The sequence below is a fragment of the Gossypium arboreum genome, chromosome 12 (assembly GCF_025698485.1).
Source record: "Gossypium arboreum isolate Shixiya-1 chromosome 12, ASM2569848v2, whole genome shotgun sequence".
Lineage (NCBI taxonomy): Eukaryota > Viridiplantae > Streptophyta > Magnoliopsida > Malvales > Malvaceae > Gossypium > Gossypium arboreum.
This window is the reverse complement of record NC_069081.1, coordinates 270929-297705: the sequence shown is the minus strand read 5'-3', so window position 1 is coordinate 297705 and position 26777 is coordinate 270929. Positions and strand designations below refer to the sequence as shown.

Below are 26777 nucleotides of genomic sequence, written 5' to 3'. Positions count from 1 at the left end.
CCCTTGGAGTACTTACCTACTCCGTTGTAACTATATTACAACTTGATCCGTATACTTGCGAATACTAATTTTTTTATATCGTTGGTTCATTCGGAGGTGGTCAAGCTGTTGGCACCGTTGCCGCGGAGGCTGATCGCCTCATGACGTAATAACGTCCAGAGTGTGAATACTACAATAAAATATAGAGAGATAAGGCGGTATCCACAAGTATACGGGTCGAGTTATAATATAGTTTTACAGCGAAGTAGGTGAGTACTCCGATGATCGTACCCAAATGAGGCAAGTGTCAGATCAATTCTAACCTAAACACTAAAAGATCTAATTAATACTTTAATCGAATTATAGTACGAATAATTAAAAGAAGGAATAAATACATATGAACCATAATTTAAATTATATATATAACTACATATGAACCATAATAAGTACTAAATTAATACTTTAATCGATATTCGAGTTTTAATACCGACACCTCCATGTTTTTGAAAGTGCAGGAAGTCAGTAATGTAATTTGGTATTGATATATTATCACGAGTATCGATATTTGGGTTAAAATAATCGATACTGTTTGAAAAGTACTGATAATTTTTGAGACTTCGGATTTTAGACAAGAAATAGAATGCTGTTTTGGTACCAATTTTTCATTTGATATCAATACCGAATGAAGGAATTATTGATACCCATATTCTAGTATCGATACCTACGTAGTCAATTTTGAGATTTTGCTAAGTTGACCTTATGCATGTTAAACTATTGTTATATGACTATCTGATGTATGTTTAGCATGTAAAAATGACAACTTAAAAGTAAGTTTGACGTAAAACATATATGGATACCAAAATGGAAGACGTGAGCTTTTACTTATTGTGTATGACATGTGATGGTGGTGTGATATCCTGATATTCGGACTCGAAGATCGAGCCGGGCATAGGGTGTTACAAATTTAATATTTTAACGAAATATTTTTAAGGTTTGTGGTTGCCCTTTTTCAAGATTTGAACTTTTTTTTTTTAGAATGCAATATGTCTTATCACTACACCAAACGCTTATTGGTTAACACAATTTAATTTGCATATATTATCACATGATGTAAGAAATTGACATAATAATTTATTTGGGTTCTAATTTTTTTAAAAAAATTATTAAAAAATTATTTTAATATTTTATTTAATTTTTATGTTTTTTAGTCATTAAACTTAATTTGTCAAATCACTTTAAATTAAATGAAAAATTAACATAGCTTAACTTTGTTAACTTGACTTAAGTTAGCAATTAATTTTTTAAATTATAAATATTAAATGTACTTTTTTATAATTTTTAATTTTTAAATTAAATATATCTTGTATAATTTAAAATCATCTATTTTAATTGATTTCACAAATAACTAACAACTAAATAACTAAAATATTTTCGTTTATAAAGTTTAGGTTAAAAAGCGATTATGCATAAGAAAAATTAGTACGATAGAAGGATACGTATTTTTCTTTAGCTTCAGTGCTTCACCCTTGTGAAAAAGAAAGCTAACCAGGTCTAGGGTTTTATTTATTTTATTTTTTCTAAGAAATAGGGTTTTAATTTCATTTTGGTCAGGGTTTTAACTTTAATACCCTTTCTTCCCCCAGTACGTAATCTTCCTTTCTCTCTTCCGCGCCGGCGATAGTCCCTTCTTCTTCCCTTGCCGCTGTGGACTCCCTTTAGTCAGCTTCTTGTCAGGTTTTTTATTTCTTCTCTCATCTCTCACTTTGGCTGAATAGCAAAGCAGTTCAATATGCTTTAATTCTCTCCTTTTCTTTTATCAATTTTGTGACTTTGCTTTAAAGCTTTTGCCTTTTTTCCCCTTTATATTATCAAATTTATTAATTTACCGACTTCCCTGTCAAGCATTCCTTCAAATTTGTAGGTTCGCTTGGTTTGTCATTGTTTGATAATTTCAGTTTCAGTATGAATCTTTTTCTGCATCCTAGAGCTTCATCTTAAAAAGATAGATACAGTTCCCTGTCTTCATTGGAGAAAAGAGTTTTCTTAGAGCATTAATCGCTAAGGTAGTTGCCATTGTTGTTTTCTTTTGCTTTGGAAGTTACGTTTCCGATATTAGCTTTGTAGAAACTGGTGAAAGAATAGCTTAAATTTGTTTCTCAGCCTTGAGCGATGGCAGATACTTGTGCATTATGTTGAAGTTTTGCTTTGGTGAAATACAGTTACACTTCCATTCTTGCGTTCAACTAACCTATGCTATCAAACAATAATTTGCCCACTACTGCCCTCCCACAAAACAATTATGGCGTCTGAATTATACTATACATGTTTTTTTTTTTCCGAGACAATATTACCCGCTTGCTGAGACTTTAATATAATTGAGTTTCGAGTTTCCAAATTTTTTGAGCTGCTAGTTGTATGGTCTTTTTCTTAACATCAGTTTTGATGGAGTAAATGTAATCAGGTTCCATATCTTTTTGAGTCTGCATTTGGTTCCTTTGCTGAGATCTGCTATGCTTCTAACAAGTGATTGTATGTCCCAACTTTATTGTTCTTTTTCCTGTTGTCTTTTTATAATAAAATATTCTTTATTGGCTGAGTAAAAAAGAAAAAGAAAAAGAAAATTCTGGTTTCTCTTGCTGGCTTTTTGATTCAGAAGTGGGGAAGCTGGTTTTTAGAAGGCTTTCAGCCTTTATCTTCTATGAAGGGCATTCAACTATTTCTCTGACTTTGTGCATTGTCTGGATTTAAGGGGATACGCTATCTCACTAGCATTGTTTGTTGAAACAAGAGTGTGTTACTTTAATATAGGCTAATACCTTTTGAGTTTGTTTGAGGATTAATGTGGGGCTGTTTCTTGGGAATGTGGACTGTTTCCTCTTTTCTGTTAAGTGTCCAGTTAGATGTTTTGAAGAGTATCAACAATGATGCTTAGTAAATTACAAAGCTTATAAGAAACTAGGAAAAAAAGAACATATGAATGTATATGCACCTAGTGCATCATGTCCAAGCCTTGCAATAATTTTAGCCACTGTGGCCTTACGTCATTATGCTTTAAGTATACTTGCGTTAGCATCACTATTTTATTTCTTTTGAATTACTTCTTTATCAATTTTGTCAACTGTCAAGTCAAACCATGAATTTTTTAGAGTTAGAATGTCAGAAGGTGGATAAAGTAAATCTTTTGCCTCCTCTTCGGATGGGGTATTATGTCTATAGATGGTAGGCTGGATTTTTTTTATTTTTTAATTTGCTTGGATCTTTTAGCTGATTTATTCATTTTTATCGGTGGCTAATTTTCTTGATAAATCACCATTTATATCAAGCAACATTTTTTTAGAACTTCCTTTTGCAATTCCAGGAAATCTTCAAGGTTTTTGACTCCAAGTTTGAGGACTATGAGTCATCAGGAGAGTCAGAAGTTGGATAATGTGAACCCTTTGGAGACGAGAGTTGAGGTAACTGTTCCTGTCTTTTTTTTTTTTTTTAACAATACAAGCTTTTTAAAAAAGAAGAAGAATACAAGTGAAACCAGAAGACATCTCTCCTGTTTCAATAATATAGAAATTTATGCCTTCCTTGCTATGTTTCTCAGTGTGCTTGAAAACATTTTTATCTCTTTAACATGGATATTTATGTGTTAATGCAACTATTAATTAAGAGTAACAATATCAGGATGTCATTGAAAGAGGCGATAATGATTTCTTGGACGATAACCATGATCAAGACGAGCATAGTGAAAGCTCCCAATCCCATCAAGCAGTTGATGAGAGTGACTCATCTGAAGATGAGGTCAGGCATGGCTTTTAGTATTCTAGAAATCATATTTTTATTTAGATTCTTATATCTCTCTTTTGGCTTAAAAGGTGGCTCCTCGAAATACAATTGGTGATGTTCCATTGGAGTGGTACAAGGATGAAAAACATATTGGGTATGACATTGCTGGTAGAAAGATAACAAAGAAAGAAAGACGAGATAAACTTGATTCCTTTCTCGCAAGTGCTGATGATTCAAAGAATTGGTTAGTTTTCCTGCTACTGATTATTTAGTTTTTATGTTAGTAACAGTTGGTCTTTAGTTATTTCCTTTATCTCTTCTTTTGCTATATTTGGGAAGCTATAATATTTTCAATGCTATTTAGGCTTCTTTTTTCTCTATTTCACATGACGTTCTTGCTCTGTAATGGGTCTCTGCCTTTATACACATACATTTCAGTCTCAGTTTCTTTTTGTCCAATAAGTACATGGAAGCTAAGTTGCTACAGTTGGGAAATTATTGTCTCACACAATGAGTGTTACTGGGTGCTTCTTTTACTTAAATTTTTTTTTCTATTTATTAATTAAATAATGTTTGCTAAGTGTTACTGGGTGCTTCTTTTACTTAAATTTTTTTTCTATTTATTAATTAAATAATGTTTGCTAAGTACATTTTAACTCTGATGGCATATTGCATCATACATTCATTTACACCGCTGAATGTTGTTTCCTTCAGGCGCAAGATTTATGATGAATATAATGATGAGGAAGTTGAGCTGACTAAAGAAGAGATCAAACATATTCGTAGATTGCTCAAAGGGAAGGCACCACATGCTGAATTTGATCCATATGCGGTATGTTACTCATGTTCATACGCATTGATGATATTTGGCCTTAGATATTGTCTTGGCTTTATTCTCAAGGTTAATTCATAGCCATTTCTTGCAGCCTTATGTTGATTGGTTTAAGTGGGATGATGCGAAACATCCTTTATCTAATGCTCCGGAACCAAAGAGGCGGTTTATTCCTTCAAAATGGGAGAGCAAAAAGGTAATTCTTTACATGTATAGGTTTCAGATGATGGGTGAGAATCTTGTCCCTCCAACTCCCTCTGCAGCTGCTTTTTTCCAGCTTCATTTATATCTGTGAAGTAAAAACTTGTAATGATTATTTGCTAGGAAAAGGAAAGACAAAATTGTTCATAAGGGTGAATGTTGTTCTGTTTTCTTAATGGTTGAATTGTGAGTCTACAGGTTGTTGAGTATGTTAGGGCAATTCGTAAAGGATTAATAAAGTTTGACCAGCCCAAAGAAGAACCTCGTTTTTATCGCCTCTGGGGAGATGATTCAAGCTCAGCTGATAGGACTAAGCATTTGGCTTACATTCCCCCTCCTAAACCTAAATTGCCAGGTTTGACCTTGGGCCATGTTGTTTAAACTTACATTTTGCTATGCTATTTGAGCTATTACGAAAGCTTTGCTCTTATCAATTTTCAGGTCATGAGGAATCATATAATCCTTCTTTAGAATACATACCAACACAAGAAGAGATCAACTCTTATCAGCTGATGTACGAAGAAGATCGCCCTAAATTTATTCCTAAAAAGTAATATACTAAATCATTATTTGTTAATTACAATTTGACTTGAAAGTATTTACTCACTTGTATGTTAGATCTAGCATACTAATCATGTTGATATGCTTAGGTTCACATCCTTTAGAAGCATCCCGGCATATGAGAATGCTATCAAGGACTCATTTGAACGATGCTTGGATCTATACTTGTGCCCTAGAGTACGGAAGAAACGTGTAAGTCTGAGTTTCTGTTTGGAGGAAATCTTAATGGTTTTCTGACATAATTGTGAATTCTCCTCTACAGTTCTCTTTTCTCATATCAACCAAGTTAATCTGAATTGCCCTTATCTATGCTTCAGATTAATATCGACCCTGAATCGCTCAAGCCCAAGTTACCTAGTCGAAAAGATCTCAGGCCTTACCCATCTACATGTTATCTCGAGTATAGAGGTCATGAGGGTGCAGTTTTGTCAATATCTGTGGAACCTTCAGGGCAATGGATTGCTTCTGGTATGAACATTTATAAACTACAATTTGTTATCAAAGTATTAAATGATTCCTATCACAAATATAAAACCAGTACACAAGCGTTTGATAATTGCTTTTGTTTGCAAAGGTTCTAAGGATGGAACTGTGCGGATTTGGGAGGTAGAGACTGGTAGATGTCTTAGAGTTTGGGAGATTGGTGAAGCTGTTCAGCTTGTTGCATGGAATCCTTTGCCAGAGCTTCCTGTTCTTGCAGCTTCAGTGTAAGACTGATTAGATCGTAATTGCAGTATTGATATCACTCTATGCTTTTTGTATCTTCTTTTTCACTGCCTGTTTTTATCAAATGAAGCAGTGTTTATGCGTTCCATGCTAATACACTAATATTTGATAGGGGAGCTGATGTACTTATTTTGAACACTGGATTTGGGAATGAGGAGGAACAGAAAAGAGTTAAGGAACTTCTACATATTGGAACACCTACCTCTGATGATTCTGGTCTGTTTGAAACATATATTCTTCCCCATGCATATAATAAAATGGATATGGTCTGACTCTGGAAAATGTTACTTTAATGCACAGATGATATGTCATCTTTCTTAAGCTGGATTCAAGATGAAAAGTATGACTGCATCAGACTAAGGCATTATAGGGTACTTGGTTCCGTCCCTTCCTCTTTAGGTGTATTCAAAATTATCTAGTAATGCTGAAGTACCAGTTGGAAGGTTTTATACGTAAATGATAATAATTTGCTTGGATATGGTTTTGCAGACTGTATCTTCAATAGAATGGCATCGTAAAGGAGATTATCTTTCTACAGTGATGCCAGCAGATATCCTTTTTTTAATCTCATCTTATTAACTTTATAATTTTGGGTCTATTTTAAGCATTAATTGATGTCATATGTAGTAGTCTTTGTGAAAAGAACAATTTGGGGGTGTTTCCTGAAGTCTTCTCATTTCTTTTGCATATATTTCTTTGCTGTTGCTGATCTTTGATCAGGTCTTCTAATCTTAAGATATTGCTTCTGCACATAAGAGATTTTTGCTCCCATATGATTCTTTTGGTCATTTCATTGGTTTCTTAACTTGTTTATCACGAGAATCAAGAGCAATTCTCATTCATCAGCTCTCTAAAAGGCTTACTCAGCGATTCCCTTTTAAGCTCCATGGGCTCCCAGTATCATCAGTTTTTCATCCTACTCGTTCTATCTTTTTTGTTGCAACAAAGAAGAATGTTCGTGTGTATGACTTGTTGAGGCAAAAGCTAATAAAAAAGCTTGAGACTCAACTGCGTGAAGTTTCATCAATTGCTGTTCATCCTGCTGGTATTTTTTTCCTCTTTAATTTGTTGCTACTCTCTTTTCCTTCTTCCCCCCTACTATCAGCTTTCTTAAAATAATATATGATGCCTGTTTCTTCTGTAGGTGATAATTTAATTGTGGGGAGCAAAGAGGGAAAATTGTGTTGGTTTGACATGGATCTGTCATCAAAACCTTACAAAACTCTCAAGTATGTGACAATGATTCTCTTGAAACTAGAAACATTGCTTTTAATTCTATATAATTTCTTCTATCTTGTGAAACTGCTATAGATAGGCATTGATCAAGTTCTTTTGCCGATTGGTGAAGTCATTAAATTCCATTTGAGAATTTTTAGGCTAGTCTTTTTTCTTTGTTTTATACTTCACATTTATTTTTGGACATTTCAGGTGTCATCCTAAAGACATTACTAAAGTGGCATTCCATCGCTCATACCCGCTATTTGCATCATGCTCGGATGATTGCACGGCCTACATCTTTCATGGCATGGTTTATGCTGATCTTAACCAGAATCCGCTAATTGTACCATTGGAAATTCTGAGAGGGCATACTAGTTATGATGGAAGAGGTAAGTTATCCTTTTACTACTGGGTTTGGATATCAAGTTAAGACGACAATCTAGGTGCATATACTTGGTTTCTTGTTTGAAGTTATGTATGGGCAGTAGGTAAGTAAATGTGGTGTTGATTGCAGGAGTAATGGACTGTAAGTTCCATCCAAGGCAGCCCTGGTTATTCACTGCTGGTGCTGATTCATCAATCAAGCTCTATTGCCACTAGGATTACATTTAAATTGCAATGCAAATCAATGTGAAAAAAAAGTTGAGTACACATCAGTTAATTAGAGAAGACCCCATCTCATTACAATACCTATGGTAAGATCTTAATTTTGTTATAATTAGCTTTGTCTTCCTTTGATGCAATTTTGATTGATGAGTGCTGGGCCCGCGCAAGCGTCATGTAGATTTGAGTATGATAAATGTTGACGATCTCATTTATATTATGACGTGGGATTTGACTTTGTAGTATTTACTCTTTCCATTTCAAACTCATTTATTCACTTAAATGACCAAAAATATTAATTTAGTTATTTTTTCTATACTTGGTATATAGAGGCATTCCATTCATGACAGGTGTACAATTATACAGCTTTTTGCTTTATATTTTTTTTAGAATAAACAATGGTCAAATTTTACTTTTGGTCCCTAACTTTTGTACTTTAATTTTTAACATGATTTTGTTTCTCAATTTTTATTCATTATTTTTTTGTTGAGTATCATCAAGTTATTGTTACTTGTATCTTTCCTTTTGGAACGTGGATCAGAAAATAGAGTTGCCCACTATTTTGCTAACATGGGCTTAGAAAAGGCTAATCCATTAATGTTTGGTGTGGATTATCCGAATGGAATTCATGACCGTGAAATGTATGTTTAATGAATGATTAAGAAGTATATTAAAAACTTGTTTTTGCATCTAGATTGTGTTTAAAATTTTAAAATATTATATATTAAATTTTACTCATGCAGTTTTATTTATTTAATATATAAAATAAGTTAATTAAAATATTTTTAAATAAATATAAAATATTATCTTAATATAATAAAAAGACATTATGAATATTATTAAATTATAATTTAAGTATAATAAAATATTTAAAATATAATTTAATAATAAAAAAGAAAATTTAATAATAAATTATTATTTAATCAAAATAGAAGAAACAGGTACGATTGTGAAATAATTAAAATAAATTTAATTTAAAATTCAAATTCAAATTAAAATATTTTAAATTTTAAATTTTTCATTTAAACTTTTAAAATTATATTAATTTTAAACTTTCATATTATCTTAATGATCAAAATAATTTAAAGTTAAAAGAAAAATAAATTAAATACTGAACTCATGTCACAGAACAATTTTTTTTCTGTGTAAAAATATACAAGTGTAAAAGAAAAGTGTTAAAAAATTTATTAGATATGTGTATATATTTATATTAATAAAAAATTATATATCAACAAAATTATTTTTAATTCCATGTTTGTAATTTTAAAATTTTACACTATTTAATGATAATTAAAATTATATAAATGAGATTTTAAAAAAAGTATAAATAATTAAAAGTTAAAAGCCATTTAAAATAAAACCTTAATAAAAATAGGTTTAAATAAATGAAAATCAATATCTTTTATAATTTTAAAATTATAAAATGGAACATTTATTTCATTTAAAATTATTAATAGATAAAAGTAGAGAAAATAAATTAAAATATATTATCCTAAAATACTATCTTAATAGAATTTAAAATCATTTATTAACTTAATTAAATTAAATTAAAATATTAATAAAATTAAAAATTAAAAAATATTGAGCAATAACAATATGTTTTAATACTTCATATTTTGATTATCTTCAGTAGAACACTAAGAAAATAACTGTGAATTGAAAAAAAAAATCAAAACAATGAAAAAAAACATATTTTGCACATTTATAAAGTGATCTAGGTGAAAATGCGAAAAAATAAAATAAAACAATGTGTAATTAAAAAGAGTAAATAACAAATATAAAAATTGTGCCTTTTAATAAAATATACTATTGATTAAAAGAATAAATTTATTTAAAAATGTATAAATTTATTTAAAATATATCTTTTAAAATTTTATTTTATGTTATATTATATAAATAAATATAAATATTTATTTTATTATAACTGTGGTTGAATCTAAACACTTATGGCCTATCCAAACTCATCTCTAGAGTAACATAAGGCGCATCCAAACTAAGGCTAAGTCTAGTTTTGGTATTCGCAACAAAATTTATTTTTTGTGGCTCGAAGTGGATCTGTCATCCATGGAAACGAACAGGGCTGTCATGTTAGCTGCAGTCCTTTGTTTGTTTGTTTTCGGCCGGAAAAGCTCCTTGAGAAATAAAAGAAGAAGAAGAAAAGAAATTGAGTGAAGAAAATTAGTCTTGTGGAGTGACGACTGAGCTGATTGGATGAAATTCTAAACAGCTGAAGGGGATGGAGGTGGAAAAAGTGAAGAGATACTTGGAGAGCTCAGCCACCATCGATGGAGATAAGCTGCCTTTGAGATTTTTCGAACGCCTAATTATGCATGGTCTCCGCGTTGAACTCATCGAAACCAATCGCGTCGTTTGCTCTTTTAAGGTCACCCCTCGTCTGTTGGTAATTCACTGATCTTATTTATGAATCATCCATTTAGGTTAAGATTTCTAGAAAGCAAATTAATAGAACCATGGATATTCCTTCCTTTCATGTTCTAGATTACTGATTATAATATATTTGTGCAAAGAACGAGGGAAATTACTTGCATAGTGGAGCCGTAGCGACATTTGTAGACTTGGTTTCCTCCGCAGCAATATACACTGCTGGAGGTACCTTCGTTGGAACTTCAGTTGAGATCAATATTTCTTTCATGGATGCTGCTCATGCTGATGTGAGTATTGCTCCTGCTTTTATTTTATAGTAACAATGTGACAATAATGAAAAAGAAAAAAAAAGAAAAAGGAAGAGGTACTTTCATGTTTTACTGTGAAAATAAATTTTGCTTGAGCAGTTTCTTCTATGTGCATAGATAGGCATGAATCTTGACCAGTTTTGCAACATTTTTGAAGTCTCATACCGTTGCTAATTGCTGCTACACGTCTTTTTTGATAGGGTACTGGTTTTTGTTAACACTACGCTTGAAAGTTTTTAGTTTCTGCTCCAAATTTCCCCTTAATTTGTTCAGTATTTTGCAATGTTCACCACTTGTTGGGTTTCAGTCAGTTGCATAGTAGACATTCTTGGATAAACAAACTAGCTATTGGAAATAAAATATATGTGAATTTCTCTAGTATTATATCCTAATTAAAATCATTTTATGTTGTTATCATTGAGGAGTGAACTTGATATATTTAAACTTGATGTGAGAAGAGAGACTTCAGGACAAAGAAACACAAACGGGCCCTGGAGTTGTTTTAGTGTGCCCTCCAATGATCTAGTTTCGGGGAAAAAGTTTATTGAAGTGTTGACAGGGTTGGAGGAGAGCAACTAGATATTAGAAAAAAAAAAAAAGGAAAGCAGGGAGAATATTAGCATACGACTCACATGCTAAAATGCTAATAGTTGGGTAAATTCTTGTTAAGATAACTAATAGGTCGTTAGTAGCATAATAATGGTTGTTAGTAGCAGTTAGTTCAAGAATTTAGCTTAGTTGAGATTCATTACTCAAGCTATATAAATAGCAACTGATGTAAACAGAAAAGGAAGTCTTCTATTGAATAAAATTCAGATCATTGCTTAATTTCTTTTAAGTTTTCGGTATTTCTAACACTAGAGGACTCTTTCCTTTAATACTTAATAATGCTGTTATACCTTTTGCAAAGCCTTGACCATTAATTGTTGGCTGTCAAGATTGCTGCACGTTTCTTAATTGTAATGTGGCACAAAGTGCAATCTAGGATATCAAAAGACAGCCCTTTTAGTTCCCTGGAGTGGCTCTCCTTATGAGCAAAATGTTTTCACCAGGAAGGATTTCTTCTTAGAATCGTAATTTGTGTAGACATTTCTTTTCTTTTCTTACTATGATGGCCAAAGTGTTTATGAAATTCATCAGCATAAGAGTTGTATTCGTTCTTTCCAACTCTACTTAGCATTTAAACTATGCATTGTTTCTTTTTCAACTTTACTTAGCATCTAAACTATATTTCTCTCTTGAAAAATGAACTGAAATTTATTGTTGTGATCTGCTTTCTGTCCCTTGCACTTCACTGTCCAGAACATGGCAGAGAAATACCAATTTAGCCACCTTTTCTTTATGCATACACTTATTTCTAAGATGTAACCGATTTAGCTACCTTTTCTTTATGCACTCACTTTTTTCTAAGATATAGCCTTTCTTTTTGGCATATCACTTCTAAATTTATTGGTTTTGCTCTCAAGTTATTAAATTGAAGATGGTGAAGGTTTATGACAATTGGCCATCAACCCTAGAACATTGTATTACATTTGTATAATTATTATTGTTGTTGTGGTGGTGGTGTTTTTTTCCAGCAAGCTTGTGTGAAATAATACATAAGCCATTTATGAATTTGCGTAATGTTATTGCTATGTAGGAGGATATTGAGATAGAAGCGAAGGCTTTACATGTTGGGAAGGCTGTTGCTGTCCTCAGTGCTGAGTTTAGGAAGAAAAGTACTGGTAAAATTATAGCTCAAGGTCGTCATACTATGTATCTACCTCTACCAAGTAAAATGTAGATAACATATTAATGAATAATCGTCCTCATATATAAAATGTATTATTTCCTTGCTTTTATGGGAGACCTTTAGTTGAATTTCACATGAAATAACTTGTGTTTTCTACATATATTGCCACAACTTGCCTTGTTTTGCGTGGTTCTTCAAACTGCTTGCTACCATTAATAATTGACATCTTTGATCAAGTAGTTAATTGTTTTATGCATAAATATGCCAGGCTGATGAATACTAAATAACTTTTTTTTTTTTTTGAAAGCAGAAAGTAATAACTTTAACAATTATGAGGTGTTTGATTTACGGAATCTAAAATTACTTGGCACCTTACTGGATATGTTACATTATAATGTTTAGTTCATTTGGTTAGAATATAAACTTTTGCTGTTTAGATGACGGAACCTAAAATTATTAGAAAGTACATTTTACTAAATGATCCTTATAAAAGTTGTTGTTATTATTATTATTATTATTATTTAATACATAAAGGCTGAAATTTTAGTATTTTATTTATTTTTGTAAATGGATGTATTTCTGTAATAAATTAATTTTATATCCCTTTTCTTAAATAAATAAATTAAAATTGGAAAGTTATAAATAGTTAGGGCTTTTCTTTTAATCAGAGTGAGGAAAAGAGAAAATACATTTTTATTTTAACTAAAATGATATAAAAGAATGATAAATTTTATTTAAATAATATTTTGGGCAAAATTTATATAATAGACTAAATAATAAATTTCTTCATATTATAATAATAAATATAGGGTTAACTTAAATTTGTACCTTAACTATACCTTTTTTTTATCTTGGTACGTAAAACTTTTTTTTATTTTTATTTTTATTTTACAAGCAGTGTTAAACTATTTTTGGTACCTCCTTTGGTTACTATGAAGTTTCTTGTTTTCTTCAAAACAAGAATTAATTCAAAATTAATACTTAAATTACACCTTTTTTCCCCTCAAGTTGGCATATAGGTTTTTTTTTTTGTCGTTAGTTATTTAAACTATTCTTTCATTCTCATTTTACACTAAAATATTATATCCGTTAAGATATTGTAGCCAATATTAGATTGCCACATCATATAATTTCTAAAATTGTTTCACTTTTTTTTTTTATAATTTTTCTTCTTCCTTTATAATGTTTGGCAATGCCAACCATACTTGAAATTTGCCCTTGCGAAGTTGAGACGTTAATGATTAATTCTATTTTTGAACTTTACCTCTTGCTTGCTCATCCTGATGGGATAAAAAAATTCTTTCATCGACCAGAACTGGATCAAACTAGTCGGAGTATCAGTTCAGAGACAAGGGTTGAACTGATTGACCTACGAATTGATATAGATTTAGATTGGTTGAACTAAGCTAAAAATTTTGATGAACCGATTCTTTATTTTTTGAAATATATTTTTAGTTTGTTATGATTTTTATAATTTTTTAATAACTTATTTGATTGAACCAGTCAAATTAAAAATTGGAGCATGATCGGTCGATCATTGGCTTAAATTTGAAAACTTTGATCAAAGCCATGAAGCCTATAATGCTCACAATTGTAGAAAAAAACCTAATGTGAGAGTAGGAAGAACGAAAGAAAATATACAGAAAATATATATATTAATGAAAATCATACTTTTTGTTCTTTTTTCACATGGTCATTTTATTTTTATTTTTTTTAAATTTAATGGTTAAATTAATACGAGATACCAATTTGGTGAAAAAATAGTTTAAGTACTGATCAAAAAAATATGTAGGTACCAAAATGAAAAAAAAAAAAAAAAAAAAGAGCACAGTTTAGATGTCAATTTGTAGGTTAAGCTTTCTGAATTTTTTTTTTTAAATTTGGCTAATGGTTGGACTAATGGAGGTATCTAACTTGAGGAAAATAAATTTCAGATACCACTTGTAACTAAAAAAGGTTTAGGAGATAGGAAAAAAGAGTATAGTTTAGATACTAATTTGTGGGTTAAGTCATAAATATATATAAATATAATTGAAATATTATTAAAAATATATTAAGGAATTGGAAAATCTGATCCATAGTTTTTAAAATGAATTCAACATTAAAAGTTGGGGCAAATTTGTTAAAATGTCGCATTACCAAAAGAATGTAAGAAAAAATTTTAATGGGTCTGGTAATATATTCTGCTGGGCCGTGTGAGTAATGATGAAGTCTTGGGTTAAGAAAACTTCAAGAGTGTCCCTCTTAAGCCCAGTTTGGATAAATTAAAGTATACGACCTTTCGAGCGATAGAGATAGAGGCGCATGGTACATGGACTGGGAAGGAGAATAATCTGTTTAAATTTGGAGCTACCGGGAAAGAAACCTTGGGAGAAGGATCTAATATGATTCTTGCTGATAGTATTAATATAAGGAAACCACCTGATGGTAAATTCGGCCATATTGGGCAATCTTCGATGGATTTATCGGAAGCCATGAATGGTATTGTGGGTAATTTACATCAGGCTCTAGAGTAGTCGAATGTGGAGAATGCTTCCTTGACAGAGAGTACGAGTTCGGTAGCGGTGCCTGATCATGAAGTTGGGGTAAGCTGCTAGTGCTGTGTTTTATGACTGATGCTTGTTCTCATCATTTATTTTTTTATGGATTTGAATTTAATTTTTTGGAATTGTTAGGGAGCGGGTCATCCCTGTTTCCACAAATTTATTTATGAATATAGACATGAGTTTGAGCCTAATATCTTTTGTTTATTTGAGACAGATAAATGGTTGTCATGTTGATGGAGTTATTAGCAAATTGGGGTATCTGAACTCTTGTAGAATTGAGACGAATGGATTCTTGAGTGGTATTTGGATTCTCTGGAATGATAATGTTCATGTTAAAATTTTGGGATTAAATTCCCAGGTCATTCACATGTGGATTGGCTCTAGCCAGTATTCGTGGAGATTCTATTGTTTGACAATTTATGCTAGTCCCCAAAGGAGTAATAGGCGTATGTTGTGGGATCATTTGAACTCGGTAGTTGATTCGTGTGATGAACCTTGGCTCATTGCTGGTGACTTTAATTCGCTTTTGGATGTGTCAGAAAGGAGAGGTGGCTCGGCTACATCTAGAAATAGATGTGCTTTTTTTTCTCAGGATTTTCTGTTCAATTATGAACTTCGGGATCTGGGTTATTGTGGGTCTCGTTTTACTTGGAGTAGAGGAGGGTTATCTCAACATTTGGACCAGGCTATAGAGAATTCTAGTTTTGATATTTTTGCGCCTGAATGCTTGGTTCGGAATCTACACCGACTAAAATCTAATCATCGTCCAATTTTTGTGTCCCTTAAACCTCGCCAGGTGGAGGGGACAAGACCTTTCCGGTGTCTTGACAGTTGGATGCTTCACTCTGAGTTTAGAATGTTGGCTAGTTCTAACTGGAATTCTGAAGAGTCCGTGGTGAATATGATGGAGAATTTTCGAGTTAAGGTCCAAAACTGGAACAATCATGTCTACCTGAACATCTTTAGTCGGAAGAAGCAATTGATTCACGAGCTAAAGATTGTACAGAGACTAATGGAGTTAAGGCTGAATAGGAGATTTCGCAGTCGGGCAATAGAATTGAGACAAGCTTTAGAGGAGGTTTTGAAGCATGAGAAGCTCTTATGGTTTCAAAAATCCTGGTCAGTTTGGCTTTTAAATGGTGATAGAAATACCAAATACTTCCATGGAAGGACACTAGCTAGACGTCGAAGGAACAAAATTGAGGGTCTTAAGGTGGATGGGACTGATTGGTGTTTTGATCTTGTTTTACTGAAACAACATGTTGTGGGTTTTTATAAGAATCTGTTTGCCATGGATTATTCAGTTGATGGTTTTTTGCCTTGCAGAGGTAAATTCCAGGTTTTATCTCTAGTTGAAAAAGGTAGTCTTGATATGGAGATACAGATTTAGAAATCCGTACTGCTGTTTTTGGTATGGCCCCGCTTAAATCTCCTGGAGTTGATGGTTTTCATGCTAGGTTTTATCAACCTCAATCGGATATTGTTGGTTCTTCAGTTTTTTCGATGGTACGACAGGTGTTCAGAGGTTATCCAATGGACCATAGGATTAATAAAACTCTCCTTGTTCTTATCCCAAAGGTTGATAGTCCAGAAAGAATCACTCAATTTCGCCCAATCAGCCTTTGTACGGTTTTATATAAGATAATTACCAAGTCAATTGTCAACAGGATGAGACTGTTAATGTCGAGACTTACTCAACAAAATCAAGCTAGTTTCATGATGGGTGGAAGCATTTCAGATAATATTGTCATTGCTTAAGAGGTGGTTCGTTCTCTGAGGAATTTTAAAGGAAGAAAAACTGGGATGATCTTTAAAATTGATCTCGAGAAGGCGTACGATAGAATTCATGGGGACTTTTTGAAGGATACACTTTCAGAAGCAGGACTACCACCCATGTTGATTACGGTAATTATGAATTGTGTGTTTTCGGTTACGTTCCAAGTCCTCTGGAATGGTATGGTGACGGATGAATTTAGGCCTACTAGGGGGTTACGATAAGGAGATCCCCTATCTCCTTACTTATTTATTCTATGTATGGAGAGATTGGTGCACTTTATTGATGAAGCAATGAATAACGGGAGGTGGAGGCCTCTGGTTTTATCTAGGGGTGGTCCAGGTTTATGACCTTTATTTTTTACAGATGACCTAATGCTATTTGGTGAAGCGGATCCGAAGCAGTCTGACATGATAAATAATTTTTGAATACTTTCTGTCATTTCTCAGGAGAAAATGTGAATAAGAATAAATCTCAGGTTTTTTTCTCGCCTAATGTTCCTGAAATAGTTGCTTCAGATATATGCAAGACTGTGGGTTTTGGACGTGTGGAGGATTTGAGGATGTATCTTGGTCTTCCGATTATGCATAAGAGAGTTGGAGTTGGGGATCTTTGTTTGGAGATCTTTGTTTGATGTTAGGAAACCGACCCTTATAAAATGGGATGAATGCTGCCGCCCGATTGAGACTAGGGGTTTGGGTTTACGAAGTTTAATTGTTCAATACAAGTTATTCCTTTTGAAACTCGATTTCCTTTTATTGACCAAGACAGGTAACTTATGGGTTAAGATTTTGATCAGCAAGTACAAGATTTGTGGGGTGCTACCGATTTCAATTGATAGGAGTAACTGCCCCTACATATGGTCTTTAATGTGGGTTTGGCAGGATTTGGTGGATAATGTTTATTAGGCCATTGGTGATGGAGCCTTGACAAACTTTTGGAATGATAATTGGATTTATCAGGTGAGTCCTCTTAAGGAATTTCTACATGGGATCCGAGCAACCAGATGACACTATACGAGTATATGATTTAGTGGATGAATTTGGGAATTTTGATTGGAACGTCTTAAAAATTTCCTACCAGAACCAATTGTGATGCAAATTGCTTTGGTTTTACCTCCCTTTCTGGATGCGGGAAATGATCGTTTATCGTGGAGATAGGCTACCAGAAATGCTTTTCCATGTCAGTAACTTATAGAGGTATATACCAGTTTGATTCGAATAATAACTAATATCTGGAAACTGTTTTGGAAAGCCAAGGCTCCTCAGCGAGTTAGAGTATTCATTTGGCTATTGTGGAAAAACAAGTTGTTAACTAATTCCAAGAGAGTTAGGAGACTTATGGGTTAGGAGGGCTAATGTCCTCGATGCAATGGTACATTTGAAACAGAGTTACATGTTGTTAGAGATTGTTCGTTTCCCAAGGCAGTTTGGAATTCAGTTGTACAAATTCATAAACAGGTAATTTTCTTCTCACTACCTTTTCATGAATGTGTTGCTTGGAACTTGCAGAATATAGGGAATTGTGGTATTCCTGAAATTGATTGGCAAACATTGTTTCCTATAGTTTGTTGGTTATTATGGAAAAACAGGAATATGTTTGTGTTTTCCAGTAGTCATAGCTCTATCCAGGATGCGGTAGATACAGGTATCAGTTGGACGAGAAGTTATTCACCACCCTCAATGGCTATGTTCCATTCGAATTCTATGGCTTCTGATTCAAAATGGTTAGCTTCGGAGAGTCGTTGGGTTAAGCTTAATATGGATGGTGCAGTTTTAACTAGCGCTCACTCGGCTGCAGTTGGGGGAGTTATTTGAGATGCTGATGGTAGTTGGTTATGTGGTTACTCGATGCATTAGGGAAAGATGAAGTGTATAGGATTGAAGCGAGATCGATGTTAGAAGGGCTTCGATTAGCTTGGGACTATCCACAGGTTGAGCTTGAATTTGTTAACTCTATTGCTAGTCATATTGTAGAATTACGGGCTATTCATAAGCTGTTGCATAAGAATTGGAAGGTTTGTATCTCTCATGTTTCTAGAGCTCATAATGAAGTTGCAAATTTTATGACCTAACATACTGCTATAGGATTCACAAGTATCCAGGTGTTCTTCATATCTCCTCAAGCAGTGCGGGATTTAATTCAAAAATATATTTTAGGTTTTTAGTTTTATGTTTTTCATTGTAATCGCCTAGTGCTGTTCTTGTTTACCAAAAAACTTTTACAAAAATTGGAATTATTTTAAAATTTTAATATATGCTTTAAAATCTGAAATATTTATTATCCACCTTAAGTTGAAATATTTCTATCTGAATCAAATTTTATTAAATTATCCACCAATTATAAAAATCAATTAAATATATACATTTAGTAAGTAAAAAAATAAAAATAAAAGTAAAGATAATAATTGATTCGAATTTTGAATTTGAAATCGTAACCGCAAAAGTGAAACATATTTAGATGATGGATATCCAAATTTGTTATCCACAAAAGGGATTTTATAAAAATAATATTAAAATTAATTAATTACAAAGTGGGAAAAAGTAATTACAAAAATGGAGTGTTTATTACAGTAACTTTGATGACTTTTGACACATTGATGACACCAATAAATTTAAAAAAAATCTAACAAAAAAAACTAAAAAAGTAAGAAAAATATATTTTTCAATTGGTACTGTCAATGTGTCAAAAAACACTCCTTGAATAAATAAATAAAAACTGTTATTTTAGGAATTAAATGCATGAAAAAAATTAAATGTAGGGAAAATGCATGGAAAAGTCATTGATGCATTAAAGGTAGTGAGAAAGGCTGTTCTTTGGTGTTAGAACCATAAACCAAAGTTTTTTATTTTTATTTTCATTTTTTCAGCTGCTTTTTTACTATCAGATTTTTTTTTTAAATTTACTAGTGTTGTCAATGTGTCAAACTGTACCATAAATTTTTTTATTTTTCTGTCAAATTTTTTTTAAAAAGAGGTTCATCAATGGCATTCAAAACAACTGTAAAAAATACCCCATTTTTTAATTAATTTGTTTCCCACTTCATTTTTGTAATTCATTAATTTTTAATACTATTTTATAAAAGACAACAAAAAGATGATAGTTATATTTTTCTAATAAATATTTGCAAAAGTAAAGTAGATTTAAATAATGGACATCCTAGAATCAAAATTTACATCCGCTTTGAATATATTGTAAATAGTAGTTTGAAATATTTAAATCCGAATATTATTTGCATTTGTAATATTTGAATTAAAAAAATAAGTCGAACGACTACAGATATCCAAATCTACACTATCTACCAAAACCTCAATGTAATAATCAATAAAAATATTTTTTGTTATTAAAAACTAACTTTCACTAAAATCAATAGAAATTATTTTGTTGACTTAATTTTATTAAAAGATATTCTTCCTTTTAATTTAATGAAAATTTAGATTTTGCTTTTTTTTTTAAAAAAAAAGTAAAAAGAAAAAAGTGATGTTACACGTTCCTTATTCGAGTAAAAAGGAAAAAGGGCCATGAAAAGTGCGTAGAAAAAGGGCAGGCGATTTCTATGAGATTTCTATTCACATATTTGAAGAACCACAGGAGGATATTGGCAGTACGCTGTTAAAAGATGTGCAAGGAATTACTATAGCAAGGCTAGTCATTTGTAACAATGCTTTAGTTTAAACTCTCGTCTTTGTACCAAAAAACAAATGGTATCCCAACACCATCACTGCTGGTATCAGCCATTAAATCGGCATACCCCTCACTGGTGCTGCAATTTTGACAAGGATGATTTTGTGCTCTTCTAAACGAACACATCGAACCCAAAGAAACGAGACGTTGAGTGTCACCAGAATAAAGGGATGAGTCAACTCCGCCAAGCTAGATCAACAACAGTGGTCACCACGTAACAGTGTTGAGAAGGCAGAGAGTTTTATTTTTCCAGTGAGTGAAACAAAAACCGAAGAGAAATGAGAAAAAATGGTGACGGCAGTGGCATAGACAATTTTTTTATGGACTTAGTATGCACCTGGCTCAAGTTTCAAATGGTCAAACAAAAATGGCAAGTAAAAGCAAAGGAAATCAGGGGGAGTAAAAGCAAAAGATATCGGCTGCCTGCTATTAGAATAGCCAACGACCTGTAACCAAAATTTTTAGTGAACAATTTTCTAGTCTAAACTTCTAAAATTCTTACAAAATATCATGGTCACACTACCAGAATCTTTTACATTTCTTTTTTGTTTTTTGCATTTCTTTTTGGCACTAAAGAGTGGCTAGAGCAAAATGTAATAGGGCGTAAGCTCAGTTGGTTTTCTTGTCATCTTGATCGGCAATGGCAGACGTCTGACCATGCTCATCCTCACCACCAAAACCAAATTCATTTATACGTTTTTTATCCACAGGATATACCCATCTCTGGTACAGGTAGATTAAAAATATAAGATCTGCAAAACTTAAGCATCACAATCAGAATGAGAACGTGATTTACACCAGAAATATTCAAGTAAAAACAACACGTTTCATTTAATCCAGAATGATCTTCAATTCAGATTACAGCACTTTTTTTCTTTCCTCCTTTCCTTTCTCACAACCAAGCAAAGCATATTTTTTTTCCTTTTATATTAAAAAGAAAGGAGAATTATATCTTACCATCACGGAAGACAGAAAGCCGGTGAAGTGTTGGCATTTTTATGACGAATGCAAAGAGATCATCAATGATGGTGTTGAGGAACTTGTAAGTCATTTGCCTCCAGGGTAAATGAGCTACAGACTTAAGCTTATAGTTTATGAAAAGTTGAGGGCACATCATAATAAAACCTGCCAAAAACATAGGAGCGCAGATTTTTGCGGTTTAAGTTGGTCAATTGAAAATCCAGCAGCAAATAAATAAACCTCAAACTTTCTGTAACAGTTATTAGATGTAAAAGGAACCCAGCATCAATATTGGAAAGCAGAAGTTGAAGATCATTGCCCAAACCAATTTTTTTAGCCATAAGAACAAATAATCAATTTTGCCATCCCCTTTCGGTCATGATATATAACTAATAAGCCTGATAATAAAAAAATTTATGTAATGATCAGATATTATGAAACAGGCAACCCAAGTTGAATTTCAACAAAATGGACCAAATTTCCACTAGTAATGTTAATGTAGACGGCTCCTTGCTCACCCCATTATAAGGTATAACCTTTTGTCTTCTACCTAACAACAACATAGGTAGCTTTTATCTAAGCCTGGCGACACATGATTTGCCATAATTTTTTTGTTGACCAGAATTTTTATACCAGCAACAGACTTGAGAGAAACATAGAAAGAGACCAAGGATCAAAGGTTACATAATGCATAGAGTTTTTTTTTTCCATTAAAAAAAAGCAGTTTACTACACTAGAAGGCCCCTGAGGAAAGAAATTTTTTATAGGAATTGTCATGGTCTTGTCCAACTTTCAAAACATCAGACTTTCACTATGTTAAGTTGGAGTTGACAGTGGGTAACTAACAGAAGTATCAAAGCAAGAAACATGAAAGGACAGATGGCTTACCAAACATGTATACACAGCTAGTGAGTGAAGAGAGAATCCAGGAATACCAGCTCTTATGGCGCTCATACATAAGAGAGTAAACAGAAAAACATGCAACAAGGAAGAAGAGCACATAGGATAGATATTTCATTGCTATATCATCATATTCCTTAGTTTTATTACTTGCATACGAATCGCGATCTCGAAACCTCAACATAGGTATCCTTCCACTTCTATCAATCTGAAGATGAAAAGGAATTGTTACAGATTTAGATACTCTTCAATAAATTACAAGTTTGCAGATAACCAGATTTAGCCTATACATAACACCATCAAAGTCTAAAGATCAAGTTTCAAATAAAAGGTAATGACGACATAGGATCCACATAACATTTCATGCACACTTCCAGAAAAGGACAGAATAAGAAGACTTCCAGAGTAGACAAACAATTAGATTGGTACTGAAAAAAAGTAAGAAGAATGATTGTTCTATTTTTACTTTTCAAGCAACAACAAAAAATAGAAGAAGAACGAGGCATCTAAACAAGAAACATGCATGGAAAAGGCATTCATACATAATGAGCCTCCTAAAGATTTGACAGCAGATTGAAAATGACGGTTTCTGCATTCAGTTACAGGTAGAATGTGAAAGCATAATCAAAATACATTTACAATCCTCAAAATAATGGTCTTTCAACATAAAATACATTTTAGGAGTGAACTCAGTTAACCAAGAAGAAAGCATGGTCACCTATATCCTCACAGTATCAGGAAAGTTTAACAGACAGACCCACAGAATGATCTCATTCATCATCAAACTTACGGAATAAATGCATCTAAAAACAAGCCCTTTTTGCTTTTTTCCTTCTTGGAAGGATGCTCACAATACAAATAATACTTAGAAAAACAAATGCAAAAATGAGCTCATACCTCTATGTGCATTGCTTTCCCTATTTTCCAAAATTCGATGCAGACACCAATTCCTGAACTTGCCAGTATCATCCATGAGGTCTCATTATCAAGTAAATAGAGGAAAACAACGAGCTGACACAGAAAGCTCACTACAACAGACTTTGCAGACAGTCCTTCCATAGACTTATTTTTGTTCCAAAATTGGATATCTGCAGAGAAGAAAGCCAACATCCTAAACCTTTGTTTCCAGAGTGTATGAGAAAATTATCAAAACTCATCCATGTATGGATAAAAAATCTCCAAAACTACAGAATTATTTTACCATTTTTGAAAGCCAGGAAATCAAACACGGAATGAAGCAGAGAAACAACCATGGTGATCACTAGCAAGTACGGATTTCCTTCTAAGAAGACCCTCTACAAAAATTGATCAAGTATATAGTTAGCACTCAGAGAAATTAGACGCAAATAAAAGAATTCTTCACTTCAAGGTAGAAGTTCAAGGTTTAGGGTTAGTTGCTCTCATGAAAAATGAGATACTTTTTAGTTTCTAAATTCTTAAAATGTAACTTTGACATAAAAAAGTATTATCATATGAACATACTTTTAACCTTTTTCGATAGTCATAAATCATACACACTTCTGAGATATCTAAGTTTTCCACAATAATAAAAAATAAGAATTACCTTTAGTTCATCTGCCTCGCCTTCAAGCATGCTTCCATAACTACGATGAATTTGGAATGATTGGTCAATTTGCAGGAATAGTTGCCACTTCATCATGCTTATGGGGCCAACCTCCAAATTTAATGGCAACTCTGTGACCGACTCATTAATTGCAATCAATTTATCTCTAAGTAACCAAAATTCATTGAAGAAGATGGTCGGGTAGTAATTTCCTGTACTAGGCTCAATATTTAAGTCTGCAAATTTGAAGTCAAGAAACTCAAAGCTCTGCAGCTGCAGCTCATTTACAAAATAGGAAACACAGGAATTTCTCAAAAAAATTAGGGCATTGGTAAGCCAAGACACAACAATAAAATTATTTTCTATAAAAAAATATACAATAAAATTAGGGCATTGGTAAGTCAAGACACAACAATTTGATTGGATCAATAAAGAATCAATTGATCGTCATGGCACAAAATTTTTCTTTTTAAAAAAATGCATAGAGCCTTAATTAGTTAGAATGAAGAGTTTACCAGAAAAAGTCATAATGGAGAAAATTCATATAGCCAAACCCAACTGAATGAGGAACTGGCATAAAGGCTTAGTTGGGTTGGATAAGTTCCACTACGTCTTCAAGTACAGAAATGCTATTACAGCTGAGCAAAACTATAAAAGTCTATATTCTGATCAATCAACAATTGCTGAAAATACAGATGATACGGCAAAGTAGCTTCAAACTATGCTTTGTAATCCTGTAAACTCCCTTCCTAGATTAGCTCCAATACGGTACTTATTTATACTAATCAATGACAAGAATGGCTGAGCTAGTCTTCAATAGTCACTATCTAGTTACAATCTATACTAGTGTCGAGAAGAGTGGCTGAGCTGAATTGTCATCCTTCAATAATCTGACTTTCCTTCCTAGATTAACTCTTATACATAACTTCACTTTCATATAGGACTGAGTCTTGACCAAATTTATATTTCCAAAAGAAAAAGATGTCCCTGAATCCAAATCATACCAGATAAAACCTAAACATTCTTTGAAGAACAAACAAAGGACTCATAAGACTACAAAAATAAACTAAGAAAGTGCAGAATTATATAGGACTCAATAACCATAACTGAGATAAGGAATGTAAGGATACAAGGAGCAATATTTGGTGGTACAGCATTGTGCCCATATCTGGAAAAGAATTAAGGCAAAAGAAAATAGTTAATTTTCCAAAACCACTGGCATAAACTCATACCAAATAATAAAAAATAAACAACATTGAAGCATATGTTTACAGAACATTTACAGAAGCAAGACATTAAGTTGAAACTTACCGTGTGAAATCTTCAACCAAGTTAATGGTGATATTTGGTTTCCAATAAGCAATCCACTCGTCAGGGCCATCGTCTTTAGAGTCAGTTTCAGCATCATCAGCCACCTGAAGCAGCATGGTTCCGTGCTAAAACCATTATCATTATATTGTTGCATAATTCAAGGGTATTTGAAGCACATATGAGAACAAAAATGAAAGAGATGCTATCATGAAGAACATTAAACGAAATTCAAAGTTCAAACACATAAACACCAAGAAAGATTAGGACTATTCTACTTGAACCCAAACTTCTTAAAAGAAAGAACATCCATCAATGAAATAAGTTATACTAGGAAAGAACAAACCATAGCCACAGATTCAACTGCTTCCCCTTCTTTGGTGTTTCCAAGAAGACTTTTCCTCTTATCTGATCTTGACTTGGGTAAGTATGCCACAACAGCTGAAATGAATTAAAAGGAGGTTACTTGGTTACTTGATCACCATTATCTCCAGCAATTGGAAAAAGAATCTTTTGGGAGAAAGGGAGACTCACAGTGAGTCCTCCCAAAGGTAGCTTGAGGCTGGAATTCAGGGTCATTAGGATCTGGAGGGTAACCAGAGCGTGCAAAGAAAACGTGGGCATAAAGACTGCCATTGTTTTTCAAGGCCTGAAAGATTAACGCATATTGATCATGTTCGTTAACTGTAAGAGTGCAACAAACAACCAAATTGCAAGCAAGTAAAAGGAAACATTCTTAAACAAGTTACCTGGGAAGGATAGTATTTCAAAGAAAGAGTACGGGTACTTTCAGGACCCCAAGTGACATAAGGAATGTTAATCTCATGCCATACAAGAGAAGCTTCGTTTCCAAAATCATTGAACTTTTCATGCTCAGAAAGATAAAGCCACATATCCTAAAAACAGAACCCAAAAATAATTTAAAACTATGGGTTTGGGTTAGTTTGTTTAGTGAAATTTGATGAAACCAACATACCAGGGCTTCGCCCTTCTGGAAGAGATTGGAGATGAGGTTAGAGGGATCGGTTGGCTTTTTTGGAGAAAAGAATTTAGAAGCAAAGTACCAAAACACGGCGATCCTAATAATTCCAGTTATGGTCTGTCCAAATCCATTTTGTTGCTGCTGCTGTCGCGGCTGCTGTCCTTCTCCTCCTCCTCCTCCTCCTCCTCCGCCCGCTGCTGCTGGCGGCGCCATAGTTTTCCTTTTCTCTGTCTCTCGGGTTAGGGTTTATGGGAGCTCCAAGATCGAAAACAAAAGAAAAAGAAGACTTTTTTTTTTTTTTCTGAGTTGTTCAAATTAAAACAAACATACAAATACCAGAGAGACACTCGCTTATTTTATCAAAGCAGAAGTTCGGTACCAGCGTAGATCTGTTCTGGAATCTTTTAACTTATATTTTGCACTCCTCTTTGCTGGCGGAAATAAAGCTAGCGGGTAAACTGCACATATAGTAACCCAATTATCATAAAATTTTATTTTAGGCATCTAAATACAATTTGCAATTTAAGTACTAAAGTTTCATTTTAGTCACCATGGGCATATGGGTTGGCAGAATCCCAAACTCACTGCCAAATCACTTTTTCTATTTTCCACTTACGATTTATGTAATATCCACCTCATTATTTTTTCTCAAGGGGTAATTTCTTTTTATTTAGTCATCAACAAAATCTTAGTATAAATAGCTCTAAATTAGAGTTGTTCATGAGCCGAGCCTAACTGAA

General features: G+C 32.9%; 4 protein-coding genes across 8 annotated transcripts; 3 read left to right on the top strand and 1 right to left on the bottom strand.

Annotated features, from left to right (window-relative positions):
- Positions 1 to 1395: 1395 nt before the first annotated feature.
- Positions 1396 to 8210, top strand: LOC108479930 (ribosome biogenesis protein BOP1 homolog). 2 transcript variants are annotated; one of them, XM_017782788.2, is made up of 19 exons: positions 1396 to 1528; positions 1623 to 1713; positions 3338 to 3434; positions 3652 to 3768; positions 3843 to 3997; positions 4468 to 4585; positions 4680 to 4781; positions 4985 to 5141; positions 5228 to 5336; positions 5437 to 5539; positions 5665 to 5815; positions 5922 to 6054; positions 6186 to 6289; positions 6374 to 6444; positions 6563 to 6623; positions 6891 to 7118; positions 7218 to 7302; positions 7502 to 7680; positions 7806 to 8210. In XM_017782788.2, exons 3-19 carry the CDS (start codon positions 3375 to 3377, stop codon positions 7889 to 7891), a joined length of 2019 nt encoding a protein of 672 aa, XP_017638277.1. In that variant the 5' UTR covers positions 1396 to 1528; positions 1623 to 1713; positions 3338 to 3374; the 3' UTR covers positions 7892 to 8210. The 2 variants fall into 2 exon arrangements, with proteins under 2 accessions (XP_017638277.1, XP_052879437.1); XM_053023477.1 differs by having other exon boundaries at positions 1449 to 1713.
- A 1649-nt stretch (positions 8211 to 9859) lies between these two features.
- LOC108476982 (uncharacterized) lies at positions 9860 to 12462 on the top strand. Of its 2 annotated transcripts, none has more exons than XM_017779379.2 (3): positions 9860 to 10277; positions 10423 to 10566; positions 12227 to 12462. In XM_017779379.2, the coding sequence occupies exons 1-3, from the start codon at positions 10131 to 10133 to the stop codon at positions 12368 to 12370; spliced, it is 435 nt and encodes a 144-aa protein (XP_017634868.1). In that variant the 5' UTR covers positions 9860 to 10130; the 3' UTR covers positions 12371 to 12462. The 2 variants fall into 2 exon arrangements, with proteins under 2 accessions (XP_017634868.1, XP_017634867.1); XM_017779378.2 differs by having other exon boundaries at positions 9884 to 10295.
- A 2093-nt stretch (positions 12463 to 14555) lies between these two features.
- LOC128285181 (uncharacterized) lies at positions 14556 to 18894 on the top strand. The gene is made up of 2 exons (XM_053022570.1): positions 14556 to 14904; positions 15080 to 18894. Exon 2 carries the CDS (start codon positions 15233 to 15235, stop codon positions 16253 to 16255), a length of 1023 nt encoding a protein of 340 aa, XP_052878530.1. The 5' UTR covers positions 14556 to 14904; positions 15080 to 15232; the 3' UTR covers positions 16256 to 18894.
- A 1887-nt stretch (positions 18895 to 20781) lies between these two features.
- On the bottom strand, positions 20782 to 26558 carry LOC108479692 (uncharacterized). 3 transcript variants are annotated; one of them, XM_017782427.2, is made up of 12 exons: positions 26032 to 26558; positions 25805 to 25951; positions 25590 to 25704; positions 25402 to 25496; positions 25059 to 25183; positions 24878 to 24915; positions 23748 to 23983; positions 23385 to 23478; positions 23081 to 23271; positions 22172 to 22391; positions 21281 to 21448; positions 20782 to 21083 (listed from the first exon to the last, which is right to left on the bottom strand). In XM_017782427.2, exons 1-12 carry the CDS (start codon positions 26248 to 26250, stop codon positions 21061 to 21063), a joined length of 1671 nt encoding a protein of 556 aa, XP_017637916.1. In that variant the 5' UTR covers positions 26251 to 26558; the 3' UTR covers positions 20782 to 21060. The 3 variants fall into 3 exon arrangements, with proteins under 3 accessions (XP_017637916.1, XP_017637914.1, XP_017637915.1); XM_017782425.2 differs by having other exon boundaries at positions 20782 to 21075; positions 26032 to 26555; XM_017782426.2 differs by having other exon boundaries at positions 20782 to 21075; positions 25059 to 25162; positions 26032 to 26555.
- Between the last annotated feature and the right edge of the window lie 219 nt (positions 26559 to 26777).

Coding starts and splice junctions, on each gene's coding strand:
- LOC108476982 (XM_017779378.2), top strand. CDS start 10,131: ATGGAGGTGGAAAAAGTGAAGAGATACTTGGAGAGCTCAGCCACCATC. Junction 10,296..10,422: donor AGGTCACCCCTCGTCTGTTG/GTAATTCACTGA, acceptor ATTTGTGCAAAG/AACGAGGGAAATTACTTGCA. Junction 10,567..12,226: donor TGGATGCTGCTCATGCTGAT/GTGAGTATTGCT, acceptor ATTGCTATGTAG/GAGGATATTGAGATAGAAGC.
- LOC108479692 (XM_017782425.2), bottom strand. CDS start 26,250: ATGGCGCCGCCAGCAGCAGCGGGCGGAGGAGGAGGAGGAGGAGGAGGA. Junction 25,952..26,031: donor TCCAGAAGGGCGAAGCCCTG/GTATGTTGGTTT, acceptor TTCTGTTTTTAG/GATATGTGGCTTTATCTTTC. Junction 23,272..23,384: donor TTTCCTGGCTTTCAAAAATG/GTAAAATAATTC, acceptor TCTTCTCTGCAG/ATATCCAATTTTGGAACAAA.
- LOC128285181 (XM_053022570.1), top strand. CDS start 15,233: ATGTGGATTGGCTCTAGCCAGTATTCGTGGAGATTCTATTGTTTGACA.
- LOC108479930 (XM_017782788.2), top strand. CDS start 3,375: ATGAGTCATCAGGAGAGTCAGAAGTTGGATAATGTGAACCCTTTGGAG. Junction 5,540..5,664: donor CTAGAGTACGGAAGAAACGT/GTAAGTCTGAGT, acceptor TCTATGCTTCAG/ATTAATATCGACCCTGAATC. Junction 7,119..7,217: donor AATTGCTGTTCATCCTGCTG/GTATTTTTTTCC, acceptor TTTCTTCTGTAG/GTGATAATTTAATTGTGGGG.